Here is a 16,472-nt window from a genome sequence, read left to right as displayed (position 1 = left end):
CTCTATGTCTGTGAGTCTGTTTCTGTTTCATGGATAAGTTCATATGTGTCTTTTTTTTTTTCTTTTGCTGTACCACGCAGCTTGTGGGATCTTAGTTCCCCGACCAGGGATTGAACCCAGGCCCTCAGCAGTGAAAGCGCAGAATCCTAACCACTGGACTGCCAGGGAATTCCCATATGTGTCATATTTTAGATTCCATGTATAAGTGATATCATATGGTATTTGTCTTTCTCTTTCTGACTTACTTCGCTTAGTATGATAGTATCTAGGTCCATCCATGTAGCTGCAAATGGCATTATTTCATTCTTTTTAATGGATTAGTAATATTCCATTGTATATATACCACATCTTCTTTATCCATTCATCTGTCGATGGACATTTAGGTTGTATCCATGTCTTGGCTATTGTAAATAGTGCTGCACTGAACATAGGGGTGCATGTATCTGTTCGAATTATAGTTTTGTCTGGGTATGTGCCCAGGAGTGGGATTGCCGGATCATATGGCAACTCTGTTTTTAGATATTTGAGGAACCTCTATGCTGTTCTCCATAGTGACTGCACCAATATACATTCCCACTCACAGTGTAGGAGGGTTCTATAAAAGCATTTCTAGGGAATTCCCTGGTGGTCCAATGGTTATGACTCCATGCTTTCACTGCCAAGGGCATAGGTTCAATCCCTGGTCAGGGAACTAAGATCCTGCAAGTGGCATGATGCAGCCAAAAAAAAAAAGAAGCATTTCTAATGGCAGTGGGGAGAATGAATTAGAGAAGAGAAAGACCAGGGTCATGGAGAACATTTGGAAGGCGATTGCAGTAGTCTTCAAACTTTTGATCATGCATCCCTATTAGTTAAAACATACTTACCCATGCATTCAACAATAAATATATATATACACACACACACACACACACACACAACACACACACACACACATTTAAAAATCTTTAATTTATGGACATGTACTACTATTCTAACATTGCATAACTGTAGAAAAATTAAAGGTGGGAAACAATATTTTGAAATAAACTATTTAAGAATAGATTTAGTAATCTGACATGTTCTGATTACTGTACCAAAACCTGATAGAATATGTGCCACACACTTCAACGGAAATAAGTTACAACATGCTGAAGATGCATGAATGAGTGGGAGTTCCACTGTTAACTCTTATGTTGCAGAACTCCCATTATTCTCTTTGGATTCCTCGTGTACCTACATATGTTACACCTGATCGTCAGATGTGGACTAAATGAGGATACCAGTGTCAATCCCTATTCATGAATTTTAGTCCATCTCAATTTGTAATTGTTAGATGAAAATTAAATATAAATACTTCTAACCATTTTTTCTCATACTCCAGCATAGTCACTAGCACCTCTAATACTTTTTTTTTAATATTTATTTATTGGCTGCGTTGGGTCTTAGTTGCAGCACACGGGATCTTTTGTTGCGGTGCGCGGGCTTCTGTCTAGTTGTGACTCGTGGGCTCAGTTGCCCCGCGGCATGTGGGATCTTAGTTCCCCGACCAGGGATCGAACCTGCATCCCCTGCATTGGAAGAGGGATTCTTAACCACTGGACCACCAGGGAAGTCCCCTATTTTTTTTAATTTGTAGTATAGTTGATTTACAATATTAGTTTCAGGTGTATAACATAGTGATTCAGTATTTTTGCAGATTATGCTTCATTATAAGTTATTACAAGATAATGGCTATAATTCCCTGTGCTATGTAATATATCCTTGTTGCTTACCTATTTTATATATAGTACTTTATATCTGTTAATCCCATAGCCCTAATTTGTTCCTCCCCCCTCTTCACTCCCCTTTGGTAACTGAAGTTTGTTTTCTATAGCTGTGAGTCTGTTTCTGTTTTGCATATACATTCATTTGTATTATTTTTAAGATTACACATATAAGTGATATCATACAGTATTTGGTCTTTCTCTGTCTGACTTATTTCACTAAGCGTAATATTCTCTAGGTCCATTCATGTTCCTGCAAATGGCAGAATTTCATTCTTTTTAATGGCTGAGTAATATTCCATTCTGTGTGTGTGTGTGTGTGTGTGTGTGTGTGTGTGTGTGTGTGTGTACACACATACACCACATCTTTATCCATTCATCTGTTGATGGGCACTTGGGTTGATTCCATGTCTTGGCTATTGCAAATACTGCTGTTATGAACATCGTGGTGCTTGTATCTTTTCAAATTCGTGTTTGGTACCTACTTTTTTAGATTAGAGATCGTGTGTTCTAAGACTTAACTAATAGCAGTGGCAGTGGCGGTGGAGCAAAGGCTTAGATGTAAGATTTAGAAGAAGAATGAATAATTTAGGTGTGTAGAGAAAGGGAAGAGATAAGAATGGCTTCATAGTTCCTTGCTTGTACAATGTTGATGGCTTTAACAGAAATACAGATGGTGAAAGGACCAAGTTTTTTATTTTCTCTTGACTGTTTGGAGGTTGAATTGTGTGAGAAACATCAAAATGGATAAGTTCAATAGATTATTGGAAATAAGCGCCTAGAGCTCAGGAAATAAGTCAAGATTGAGATTTGAGATGTGTCAGCATATAGGTGATAGTTAAAAGCTAGGGAGAGTGTGTAGCGTCAAGATAAGAAAACTGAGAATAGATCTCTGGGGATACTATTGTTTCAGGTTGCCAGTGAAGACACTTAGAGATTGCAAAGGTAGGAGAACCAGGACAAAGTAAAAGCTGTTTCAGAGAAAGTAAAGGGCGGATTGTGATTTTCAAGGATTGATCACAGTGGCAAATGCTAAAAGAAGCGAGGAACGTAGAGACTGAAAAGAGGCTATGTCTATTAAGAAGTCAATGGTGGCCTGAGGGAGAAGTGTTCTAGAGGAGAATTGTTAGTATAAGCCACATTGAGTTAAAAATCGATTGCTCAGTCTAAAGTAATCTATCAATTGTTTGTGAATACTAGAAATGGTTACTAGATTAGCTAGTGTGGTTATATAAGATTATGAAAGAATTCACACCCATATGAATTAGCAGTGAAGATAGTTTATGGTAAAATGCTCTGATGTACTACAAATTTTATAAGGTATTAAAAAGTTGATCTAAAGTATAACTCCTTTCTCCTCTACTCTGCATCTTTAAACTTTAACTTGATGCAAAGGTATGGCTACCTTCTCTGCTACTTAGTACAGAGTTATGAAGATAAATTAGAGGTTAGAAGGATACTAGGAGAGGCTGTCAGCTGTTTTCGCTGTGTTTTATAAACCTCTGGGTGATTTTAGCGTCTTGTTATACCTTAGCAATCTTCCTTTGTTCTGTCTGTATTATAGTGGCAGGTTAATTTATTGTAGCTGGGAATATTAAACTAAGGTGAATAGTCACTTTTAGAGGAAAATACTATTTTACGTCTTCTCCTAAAGATTAAAATAATATTTCCCATTCTACCTTTTGGGAGCAGAGAATTAAGAGGTACCTAAAAACGAGATGAAGATGGGTCTCTGTGAGTTTATAGTAACAATTAACAGGAAAATAATTTCCTCTCCTTTTTACGTTAAAGTTTCCCTCTCCTACCATTTTTCTGCTGTATGAGTCAGGTGGTAAAGTGGAACTTACTGAAAACAATATTAAATTTTACTTTACAGTCTGTGCACCAGAGCATGATGGAGTCAGTCAAAAGACTTGGTACCAGAATATAGGAAGTGGTGGTTGAGGTAAGAGTGGGAAGGTAGGCTGTTAGCCCTGTGTAAGACCTAATGTACTCAGGGAGGTTCCATTTTTGTAGTGATTGCCAGATATTCTTCAGGATTTTAAAATTCTGTCCTGAGGTTCTACAAAAATGCATCATATTATTCTCTGCAAGAATTCTTCCCTCTTCAGACTAAGGTTATTAGTAAAAGGAAGCTACTAAAGATTGGTTAGAAGTTCTTATACCCAGTTACTCAGATTTTCTTTCCCAAATTTCTTTCCTACATACTGCTTTAGAAGTTAAAATATTTTATGTATTTTGGTTTTGGTAGCTTTACTTTTTATTGTAAGCTAAGAAGCTGGCTTAACAGTACACGCTTAAAATGTTATCCTGAAGTTAATACATTTGAACAAAAGATTCCTCCCCCCATTGTTCATTGTTATAATAAAAGACTAGTGCTCCACAAACTACAATGTAGGGAAAATTCAGTTCACAGTTTCTGTTAATTAGCAGAATTCATTGTTTGTATTATTTACTATATTTGATGCTACTGCATTGTAATGTATGTTTGTTGTTAGGAAGACTTCCGTACCTCAGTATCATTCTTGAAGTACAATTTTGAGATAATTATGCTTAAATTTTTATATAAAAACAGTATGATACATATTTACCGTTTTCCCCCAAGGTACTTTCACTAATATCCCACATTGTCCCTATAACAGCCCTGAGACTATTATCTCATTTTTATTGATAAAGGAACTAAATTCAGAGAAGCCAAGTAAATTTCCCAACAATTTAGTGGCAGGGTGGGACTAAAAACTCATGTCTACTTATTTTTTCTCCAGTACATATGTTACCACATATTTTAAAGGCTCCTCAAGTTGGCCATTTCTCAGTTCAAACCTTCTTCATAATATAGTGAGTACCTTTGCTGCTACAGCTGACTAGATGACTAGATAAATTACTGTTTTAGAGAGTTTTTCCTCTAGTTTCACATGCCTGCCTGATGAATATTCTAATAAACTACGCTTTGCTATAGTATCATTTGAGATAAAAAATGACAAGTTGGGCTTCCCTGGTGGTGCAGTGGTTGAGAGTCCGCCTGCCGATGCAGGGGACGTGGGTTCGTGCCCCGGTCCGGGAGGATCCCACATGCCGCGGAGCAGCTGGGCCTGTGAGCCATGGCCGCTGAGCCTGCGCACCCGGAGCCTGTGCTCCGCAACGGGAGAGGCCACAGCAGTGAGAGGCCCGCGTACCGCAAAAAAAAAAAAAAAAAAAAAAAAAGACAAGTTGCAGTTCCTGCATTTGTCATTTTGTTAATTTGCATAATAAAGTGCCATTAAAAGTCTAAATATATCATTTAATTATATCATATTAGTAAGAGGTTAAAGTTAAAATTGCCCAATGTACATAGAATTCTAATACCATTCTGTAAAGGCTCAGAAGCCTTAACTTCTAATCAATATTTAGTGTAATTATTTATAAAGGAGTTTCTGTATCTGATGCTATGATCTGCAGTTTCATTATTTGATATTCTCTTAATTAAATTTTGCTGTTAGAGGGGATTGTAGACATTATTCATTTCAATCTTCTAGTCGGTATCTTCTCTGACATAAGTGCTTTTTGAACAATTCTAGCAAGGATGAACTCAGGTACTTTATGAGATAGTGTAATCCACTCGTGAATAACTCTGGTGGTTAGCAAATGTTGGAAATTTTTGTTCCAAAATCTAGCTCCTTATATTTTCCAACTATTTGTCCTAATTCTGTCCTCCCACACAAGGAAGATACTCTACTCAGTTTTTCACATGACAGTCTGTCAAAATAGCTGAAGACTTCTCTAATTTCCTTTGACTCTTTCCTATTCTAGACTAAGAGTCCTTAATTTGATTTATTTTTGCTCATATTATGTGAGTTTCTATCAGGATTACCTTTTTATGATTATATTTCATTTGTTAGGGTCTTAAGTTTTTTCCAAATTGAACAGAGTACTCCAGAGTTTGAAATGACCTGTGTAATATTTGATGGGATGGTTACCTGCCTTATACTGGGTATTTAAATATATGCAACCTGAGTTCTTTAATTCTGAAGAAACTACATCACAGTATTAGTTGATTTTGGATTTATAGTCACCTAAAGCCCCTTTGCAGGAGAGCAGTGGGTAAGTTTAGATCCTCTAATTTGTTCTTATTGCAGTTGAACTTTTCAAACATAAGTGTTTAGACTTTACAGTTACCCGTACTATGTTTCATCTTCTTTTATTTTGTTTATTGTGGTAGTTTGTCAGTAGCTTTTAATACACTAATTTGTTTTTAGCATACTAGCCTTGTCTCTCGAGTTTGTATTATTTGAGGGTTTCTTAACCAACAGATTTTTTAAAAAATAAAATTATTTATCTATTTTTGGCTGGGTTGGGTCTTTGTTGCTGTGTGCGGGTTTTCTCCAGCTGTGACGAGCTGGGGGGTGGGCCACTCCTCGTTGCGGTGCACGGCTTCTCACTGCGGTGGCCTCTCTTTGTTGCGGAGCATGGGGCTCTAGGCGCGCGGGCCTCAGTAGTTGTGGCTCATGGGCTCAGTAGTTGTGGCGCCCGGGCTTAGCTGCTCCGCGGCATGTGGGATCCTCCCGGACCAGGGCTCGAACCCGTGTCCCCTGCATTGGCAGGCGGATTCTTAAACACTGCGCCACCAGCGAAGTCCCAACAGATATTTTTTGATTGTTTACTATATGTAGGGCACTAGATATGTTTCTTTTCCTTATTGTATTGATAGTTTGGGGCAGTGGGAGAGGACTCGAAATTTATTTTGAATAAATGTTTCCATGAATTTCCAAGTTATTGATATCTTAGAGAAAGAAAAGGAACTTGCCCTACCCCGCATTACAACATAATAAAACACTCCAGTAATCATGAAAACATATGATACTGGTCCAAGAACAGACAAGGAGACCACTGGGACAGCATAGAGAACTCAGATCAGAACTTAATAAGATAAACTGGCATTATAAATTGATCAGTTAAATATAGATTGTTTAGTAGATGGTGTGGGAAGACTGGTAGGGAGAAAAATAAAATTGAGTTCTTACATAATACTGTTTATAAAGAAGAACCTCAAATGGATTAGTGACCAACATAATATAGATAAAATTATAGAGTTAATGAAACATAGTACATCTTTGTGAGTTAATATTTGCAAATTATTTCTTAAAACCTTAAAAGCATGAAACCATAAGGTGAAAAAACGATTAATTTGATGATGCAGCATTAAAAATTTCAGTTCAGTAAATACATGGACATTGTTAACAGGTAGGTAACATTTGGGGGAAAGATATTTGCAACAACTAAACCTGTTAAATGAATTAACATTAGAATATCAAAGAAGCTCCTTCAATTCAACAAGAAAACTGGGACCCCAATACACAATGAACAAAGGAAACAAACAGGGAATTCACAAAAGAAGAAACACAAATAATGAAGGGATGCTCAAATTCATTAGTAATAAGAGAAATCTAAATAAAACAAGCTTTTAGTTTTACCCACTGGGCTAGCAAAAATTAGAAAGCAAAGCTGGATAATGCCAAATCTTGTCTGGGATGTAGGGAAATAGGAACCTCCAGGAGGATTGTTCAGTGCAGCCATTCTGCAGAGCAGTTTGGCAGTTCTTCATCATTTAGTTGATAAAATTCACTTGGACCTAACAGTTTTGTTCCTGGGTATATATAGCCGGAGATTAATTCTCACACAAGTTCATAAGGGGACATAGAAGGGGATATTGCATTGTAGCATTGTTTTGGTGGCTGACTGTTCTCTGAGTCTGTATTGCTGGGAGAGTAAGTAGACAGCATGTGGAGTACTTTGCATCACAAGGAACTAAGTGTCCCACAGCAACGTGAACAGATTTTAAAAACCTAGTGCAGAGGGCAAAGTTAGGAATATATACAAACAGAAGAATGTTTATCAAACACATTAGAAAAAATAACTTATTGGGAAGAATGGGAATAAGAAATGAATATGGAAGGAAAGAAATCAATTAGTTAGAAGAGGAGTCTTATATAGATGAATGATGCTAATGTGGCATGAACTGAGGAGCATGGTTAACTTAAGCTTTTGTACCTGGAGAATAAAAGTGGGGTTTGGAGACTCATTTGGCAGTGGGATATAAGTTGGGCCGGAGAAGAAAAAATTAAAGGCATAAAAAACAAGAAACTTAAAATAATTCAGGTACTAGAACATGAGGTTTTAATTTAGGATGATGGTAATTGGGAATGGGAAGTAGAAGACTGGTGCAAGAAATACTTGCAAAATAAAATTGAAAGGCGGGGAAATAGAAATTTTGAGCATTTGGAAAATTCCTCTGGGTATCAAATCAGCTTAATTATTTTGTTCCAGAAAATGCTTTTTTCTCTCCTGTCTCTTCTGCTTCACTGGGCTAGAATTGAATTTTTTTCCCATTCTTTTAAATGTATTGTAAATTATACCAGTACTATGTGAGTGTACTGTCATTGTAATATATTTAGATTGTGTAAACAAAATAAAAAATCATTCTTCTCTTCACTTTTTCTCCAGAGGTAACTAACCACTGTATCTGTTTGGTACATACCCTTCTAGATATCTTTCCACTGCTTTTACAAATTATGTGTACATAAATATAAATATTGATTTGTGGATATTTGGTATTATTCTCTTTGTAGTCTGCAAATTTTTAAAAATGTCTAAAAAAGCTTTAATATCATTCTGTGTAAGTATATAGGATAAAAATGTTTGCTGGGTAAAAAAATGGAGGTTTCAAAATATCCTTACTGGCTAGATACCATTGGAAGAATGGGTGGGTAGAGGAATGGGGCGGGTACAGGATACAGGTGTGTTTATTACTCTTAAAATCTCACAGTCTAGTAGAAGTGAAGTATATAATAATAATGATAATACAGTGAAGAAAGTGTTCTAATAGATATATGTACTAGGTGCTATTTGAGCACAAAGGAAAGAGCATCATATTCTTTGATAAAGAGAGGTGAATGTGTCAGGTAGTGCTTAGAGATGGTGAAAGGGATTTTGGATCGGTTTATAAGGATAATATTTTGCAGGTCAACTGTGTCCCAAAATGATTAAGTAATTCACTGGATTCATTCTTCTCTGTCTTTTGTGAAATTCATATCATCCCTTCCAGAAATCAATCTTTCTGGTATCCTAAGCCATGGTCCTGAAAGCAAAATCTTTACCATGTATGATTATCTTTTAGAATTTGGACAGCTTTAAATAGTGTAAGAAATTACTTTAGGTAAGATTTTTGTATTTCATCATGCAGAGGATTATATGAATGCATTTTTTCCCTTTTTTAGGGAGGTGGTTGACTCAATGGTTCAGCATTTTAAAGTAACTATATTTGGGGACCGTAGACCAGTTTATGATGGAAAAAGAAGCCTTTACACAGCCAATCCACTTCCTGTGGCAACTACAGGGGTAAGATGCATTCCTTTATCAGAAAGCTATACTTTTGCAATGTTTTTTAAATGCACTTATTGCCATTTTATTGTAGTCTATATATGTATCATTTATCTATTTTAACTTTTTATTTTGAAATAATTTCAAACTCAAAGAAGAGTTGTAAGAATCATGCAAAGAACTCATGTATACCCAGATTCATCAGTGTTCTTAAAAGTTTGCCCCATTTGTTTTATCATTCTCTTTCCTTTCTCTTTTACTTTCTTTGTATCTATAGAGACAGCTATATATAGAGATACATATACATACTTATTTCTTCCTGGACCATTCAAGAGTAGGTTTTATACATTATGCCCTTTAATGTGTTTTTCCTAAGAGCAAGGATAAAAACCATAGTACAGTTACCAACTTCCCTAAATTTTACATTGACATATTTTTGTCTAATCTGCCCCTATTCCATTTTTGCCATTTATTCCAATGATGTCCTTCAGCATTTTTTTTTTTCCCTTTAGTACAGAATCCAATCCAGGTTCCTGAATGTATTTAGATGTTACATCTTTTTAGTCTTCTTTATTCTGGAACAATTTCCCAGCCTTTTTTTTTTTTCTTCTTCTTTTATAACATTAACATGGTTGAAGATTACAGGCAGGTTATTTTGTAGGATGTCCCTCTGTGTTTTTCTGGTGCTTCCTCTTGGTTAGATTCTGAGTAAGCTTTTTTGGCAGGAATATTACGTAAGTGTTCTTTCCTTAATAGTGCATCGTATCAGGAGGCACATAATATGTATTTGTTCCATTAACGGTGATGTTAACTTCAATCACTTGGTTAAGTTGGTATCTGCCAAGTTTCTCCTTTCAGGTTATTCTTCTTTCTTTTGTGGGGAGATCGTATTTTTTTTAATTGTGGTAAAATACACATAACATAAAGTTTATCATCTGAGCCATTTTTAAGGTATGGTTCAGTGTCAAAGTACATTTACAACCATCACCATCATCCATCTTGTAAAACTGTAACTCTGTACACATTAGACACTTAACTCCCCATCTTCCCTCCCCTCAGGCCCTGGCAACCACCATTCTACTTTCTGTCTTTATGAATTTGACCTCTCTTAGTACTTCATATAGGTGGAATCATAGTGTTTTGTCTTTTGTGATTGGCTTATTTCACTTAGCATAGTATCCTCAAGGTTAATCCATGTTGTGACATGTGTCAGAATTTCCTCCCTTTTTAAGGCTGAATAGTATTCCATCGTATGTATATACTACATTTTACTTATCCGTTCATCTGTTGATGGACACTCGGGTTGCTTTCCCATTTGAACATAGATTTACTCTAGGGACCTCGTATAAGTGGAACCATACAGTATTTGTCCTTTTGTGACTGTATTATTTTACTTAGCATAATGTCCTAAAGGTTCATTCATGTTGTCACATGTGTCACAATTTCTTTCCTTTTTAAGATTGAATAATATTCCATTGAATGTATATACCGCATTTTGTTTATCCATTCATCCACTGATGAACACCTTTTGGCTATTGAAAATAATGCAACATGGGTGTATAAATCTCTCTTCTAATGCCTGCTTTCAGTTCTCTTGTGTATATACCTAGAAGTGGAGTTGCTGGATCATATAAATGATAATTGTATTTTTAGTGTTTTGGGAAACCACCATACTGTTTTCCATAGTGACTATACCATTTTATGTTTCTACAGACAGTGGACAAGGGTTCCAAATACTTCACACCCTTGCCAACATTTGTTGTTTTCTGAATTTTCGATAGTTGTCATCCTATTGGGTGTGAGGTAATATCTCATTGTGGGTTTGATTTTTATTTACCTAATGACTAGTAATGTTGAGCATCTTTTCATATGCTTATGGGCCTTTTGTGTATCTTCTTTGGAGAAATGTGTATTCAGCTTCTTTGCCCATTTTTTAATTGGGTTATTTGATTTTGTTGTTGTTGATGAGTTTTAGGGATTCTTTATGTATTCTCATGGGATATATGTTTTGGAATATTTTCTCACATTCCATAGGTTGCCTTTTCACTATGTTGATTGTGTCCTTTGATGCACCAAAGTTTTTAATTTTTATAAGGGAGATACTTTTAAGAATCCCATTTCTCTTTAGACTTTTTTAGTAACTGATGATTCTTGCTTGGAAGGTTTATTATTATGTAGTAATGGTGATTTTCTAATTCTGTCATTCCTTCTACATTAATCATTGTTATTCTACTGTAAGGGAGCACATTTTCATCTCTTCTAGTTCTTTATCCTTATTTATTTGCCCAAATTGTCCCAGATTTTGCCTGTGGCAGCCCCTTTAAGTTGGTTCCTGTGTGCTTTTGTCATGACACGTTTTTTTTTTGTTTTTTTTTTTTTGAGTATTTCCTTACTTTTGGGCACAAGATGTTCCAGGTTCATCTTGTGTTTTCCCTGCTGTAGTCCTGCAACCAGCCATATCTCAAAGGTACACTGGTTTCTTTTAGTTAGGGAATACAATTTAGAAAACAAAATCTGGGTACTGGATGTGCTCATTGCTGCTGGGGTATATGTGCTTATAAGCCCTTTCAGTGGACAGAGATAGAAAATATAAATACATAAATAAGTAAATAGATAAAACAGATAATAAATATTACATTCATATAATAAACCTAACATATGTATCCTGCAAGTACCACTTATTGTATGCAATATCGTACAGTATGTTTATTGGAAATCATGAATTCAAACTGATTCTTCCAGTTCTAGTCTATCCCAAAAGGATTCTTCCTTTACTCCCTACATTGCATATTTGTGTCTTGCTTCTCCTTTAAACCCCTGACTCTCCAAAATATTACTACTTTTACTTATTTGTTCAGTCCTACAGTACATACAAAATAGTTTCTGAATTACTACACTATATCACTATGGAAAACAAACATAGTAGTAAGAGTTTAAGGTTTTATTTTGTATGCAGTTCTTTCCCACCCACCCCTCCTCCACACCCCTAACCAAGAGTGTAGTCAATATATTATGTTCAGGAGTTACCTGAATTAGTGTTTTCTTTTCTTTCTTTCTTTTTTTTTTTTTAATATTCTTTCAATCTGGCTATGTTATTTGTTTGAAATGCATTTGGTTTCATTTGATTTTGTATTCAGTTTTAGTTTTTTCTCTCCATCCTTGTTGATCTTATTTTTATTTTTTTAATGTTATAGAACTTAATTTAACATGCTTCCAAAAGTCAAAACTAAGCTGAAAAATATACTCAGAATTGTTAATCCTTCCTTTATTTCTTCCAATCTGTTCTTTCATATCCTTTGAAAGTAACCCCTTTTTTTTGTTGTTTCTGATTCATGCTTTCTGTGTTTCTTTTTACAAAAATAAGCAGATATATGAATATTTTTCCATTTCCCCCTTTCTCACATAAAATATGGCATACTATTTGTAATCTTTTGTACTTGCTTTTTTTCACATAACAGTGTAGCTTGGAAATTATTCCATAGCAGTTCCGTTACCTTTTTTTTTTATATCTGCCTAAATGGTCATTTAGGTAATTTCCATATTTTGCAATGACAAAGAATGCTGGCATAAATAACTTATTTACATTTTAGTCTGTCGATTTCACATTGAGATTTTTTTTTTTATATTTGCCTTGTTTTCTCTTAAATATTTGTATCAGTTAAAAATTATTGTATTTATCTTTTAAAACTTTTACCAGTTGACTCTTCTCCCATCAACAGGTAGATTTAGATGTTACTTTACCTGGGGAAGGTGGAAAAGATCGACCTTTCAAGGTGTCAATCAAATTTGTCTCTCGGGTGAGTTGGCACCTACTACATGAAGTACTGACAGGACGGACCTTGCCAGAGCCACTGGAATTAGACAAGCCAATCAGCACTAATCCTGTCCATGCCGTTGATGTGGTGCTACGACATCTGCCCTCCATGAAGTGGGTGCTTCTGGCTTTTTTTTCCTCTTTAGGTTTTAAGTGTGAAAGCTTTCTTCCCAAAAGTAGGTTGTGCAGTCTTCCTTTGGTTAACCTTCAGATGTTGTATATTTTGATTATCTCAGTTGAAGAATAGCATGCATACAAATTCATTGAGAGAAGTAAGTTACATAAAATTCTCTGACCTGTGAAAGTAAATGCACATCATTAGTGTAGCTATTTTTTTCAGAAAAAAATGTCTAACCCTTTTTCTTAGCTATAAATCTTAACTAACTGATACATTATCAGTTTTAGTATTTTAGTTAAATCACCGTGTTTTAAAGGTAATTTCATTGTTTGTATAACAGTATCAAAGTGTGTTGAAATTGTTACTTTTTTAATCACACTAGCATCTCACATGTGTATATATATATATATCTATTTGTATATGTATAGGATCAGTGTGTCTTTTTAAAGAAAAATATTATGTCCTACAAACAACATTTATAGAAGTAGCTTTTTGATCAATAATTATTTATTCTTCAGTATTTTCTAAGGTTGGAACTATTTTTTAAAACTATTTTAAATAAAATTTAATCTTATTCAAATATTAGTTTTAAGTATAGAGAATTTCAGTGAGGGATGGTGTTTTTTCATTTTGAGTGGTTGCTTTTTGATTTCACAAATTTGGAAAATGTTTAGTTTCATGTATTCATAATGAGAGGCATTATTATGATAAGTTAAGATTACATCCTCTAGACTCACCTGTTCTGCAGATTTAAATACTCAATGGGAAGGAAAATATTGAACATGCCATTTTAATTTTTGTAGATATACGCCTGTGGGGCGTTCCTTTTTCTCAGCTCCAGAAGGATATGACCACCCTCTGGGAGGGGGCAGGGAAGTTTGGTTTGGATTCCATCAGTCTGTTCGGCCTGCCATGTGGAAAATGATGCTTAATATTGATGGTAAGGGAATTAAAACCATATTCTGTGCTGGGTAGTTGATTTCTATATGGCCTGTGTGTGTGTGTCTGTATATATGTACATTTTATATGTAATTATATGTACTGGTGTCTTGAATTAATATTTGGACATATATTAAGACAAACTGGAAAAACCTTTATTTTTTATTATATTTCATTTAGAAGTCCTTTATATAGAACTTGTCCTGGAATGCTACTAAACATGAAGTAAGCAAATGAAAGCAAATGTAAAAGCCTTGACATGATCATCTGAGCAATTATAATTCATTTTTGTCCTTAACAATTATATAAGTCAGTATTTCATTATGAAATACATATTTTAAAGGAAGAGAAGTCTGTTGGTCTTGGTGACCCTTAGATTGTGCCTACTACTGATGTTTAATGTGGTGCTGATTGCATTCTCATTTTTAGGTGTTTTTTTTTTTAAGAATATTTTCGAGTATATATAAAAGTAGAGAGACTAGTATGATAAACTGCTGCCTATGTAGCCAATATCCAGATTGTCAGGATTTTTCTGCCTTTGCTTAAACTATGTACATTTCTTCCTCTACTGTAGTAATTTTAAATCAAATCCCATACAGCATGTTATTTTTTCCCTACTACAGTGTGCACCTCTAAAAATATGGATGTTTTCTTACACATTCACAATGCCACTATCATATGTAAAAAATTTAATCGTTTATTTGTAGTTTCTAATCCCTGTCCATAATCAGATTTCCCTGATAGTCTCAAATATATCTTTCTATAGTTGGTTGGTTCTAATCAGGATTTAAACAAGATCCACACATCGCATTTGGCTATTATGCCTTTTAAAAATGTAGTAGTCCCATTTCCTTCCCTCTAGTTTTGTTCTTTTTCCTTTTTTATGTCATTGACTTGTTGTAGAAACTTTCACTTTTCCTGTAGAATATCCAAAAATCTGGATTTATCTTTTGTTTTCTTGTGGTGTCATTGTCTTCTTCCTCTATCCCCTATATTTCCTGAAAATGAAAATTGGCCCTGTAAGCTTGATTCAATTCTGATTCATAAATACTCTGTATTGTATCATATTAGGAGGCATATAGTATATAGTGGTCCCAACTTTAGTGGTACTAAGATTGATCAGTATGTTCAGAGACCAGTAGGCCTGATCTCTCCATTGTAAATTTCCCAGTCAGTCTTTCAGTCACTGATATTCCATTCGTTGATCATTGTTACCTGAGTCATTTATTTCACTAGTCATTTTTTCACTAGAAAAACTGGTATTTTTTCTAATTCTGTTATTCCTTTTACATTAGGTGGAATTCTTATGTGGGAAATCACATTGTCCTGTTGATAATTCATAGTCTTTGATAGCTTTCTTGCTTTCTGACACAGCAGAATTTTCCAGATTCATCCTGTATTTCCTCCTCTATACCTGGAATCAGCCATTCCTCCAAGGATCCCTGGGTGTTTCCAGATCAGTACATAGTTTTGTCATTATTTTCAGCTGCATCTACCATTGTGGGGATACGTCGAGATGATGTATTTTTAAAGTCATCTTTAGGTGTATACTAGGGCTGTTGTTTTATTTTTTGCTGTACGCGGGCCTCTCACTGTTGTGGCCTCTCCTGTTGCAGAGCACAGGCTCCGGACGCGCAGGCTCAGCGGCCGGGGCTCACGGGCCCAGCCGCTCCGCGGCATGTGGGATCTTCCCGGAACGGGGCATGAACCCGTGTCCCCTGCATCAGCAGGCGGACTCGCAACCACTGCGCCACCAGGGAAGACTAGGGCTGTTTTTAATTATTTTCCATTTCAGAACATCTTTCATATATTTTTATTTTTAAGATAGATTCCAGGAGGTGAGATTGATGGGTCAAAAGCAGATATATTTGTAATTTTGATTGTTACTGTCAGATTGCCCTCCACTGAGATTGTAAATATTTTGCATCAGTAAATGACCTGTTTCCCTATATCTTTGCCACTAGAGGTGTCAAACTCTAGATTTTTGTCAATCAGATTTACAAGAAATAGTTTCCTTATGTACTGTTATTTTGCATTTGACCATCTTTTCACATACGTAAGGGCCACCTTATTTCTTTTTTATTAATTCTTTATGTCCTTTGCTCCTTTTTTTTCTGTTGGGTTTTTGGTCTTATTTACTGAGAGAGCTTTCTGAAATCAAGGAGATTAGCCCTTTGTGATATGAATTGCAGATATTATCCCTAGGTTGTCTTTTGATCTTTGGTGTGGTCTTGTTTTTGCTTTTTGTCATGTAGAAAGTTGTCTTTTGGTGGGGCTGTGTGTTTCAGTCAGTCCTTTCTTTTATAATTTTAATGTCTTCTAGGGCTAGTCTCATTTTTCTCTTCAGGATTTCTAGGCCATTCTTACTTATCTCACTATATAAGCTTTAGAAATACCTTGTCAGACCTAGTGGTTATGGGAGGACGGACTGTTACTTTTACTGTGACCTCATTATATTTTTAAATTAAGTTACTGAATCTTAAGATAGTGAGTCTTTCTA

At 35.3% G+C, this 16,472-nt stretch overlaps 1 protein-coding gene across 2 annotated transcripts in view; it reads left to right on the top strand.

The window, feature by feature from the left end:
• AGO3 (argonaute RISC catalytic component 3) overlaps positions 1-16,472 on the top strand; it is a 114,225-nt gene that overhangs the window by 29,176 nt on the left and 68,577 nt on the right. Inside the window, exons 2-5 of one of the 2 annotated variants that reach the window (XM_029230750.1) lie at positions 3,622-3,690; positions 8,999-9,119; positions 12,821-13,029; positions 13,837-13,973. In XM_029230750.1, coding sequence (XP_029086583.1) covers positions 9,015-9,119; positions 12,821-13,029; positions 13,837-13,973 — 451 coding nt within the window. In that variant the 5' untranslated portion in view covers positions 3,622-3,690; positions 8,999-9,014. The remainder of the gene's footprint in view (positions 1-3,621; positions 3,691-8,998; positions 9,120-12,820; positions 13,030-13,836; positions 13,974-16,472) is intronic. The other variant, XM_029230748.1, reaches the window with a different exon arrangement.

This window comes from Monodon monoceros, unplaced genomic scaffold (assembly GCF_005190385.1).
Source record: "Monodon monoceros isolate NGI ecotype Baffin Bay Population unplaced genomic scaffold, NGI_Narwhal_1 Super_Scaffold_18, whole genome shotgun sequence".
NCBI lineage: Eukaryota > Metazoa > Chordata > Mammalia > Artiodactyla > Monodontidae > Monodon > Monodon monoceros.
Note: the sequence above shows the minus strand (reverse complement) of the source record. Positions and strands in the feature narration are given on the sequence as shown.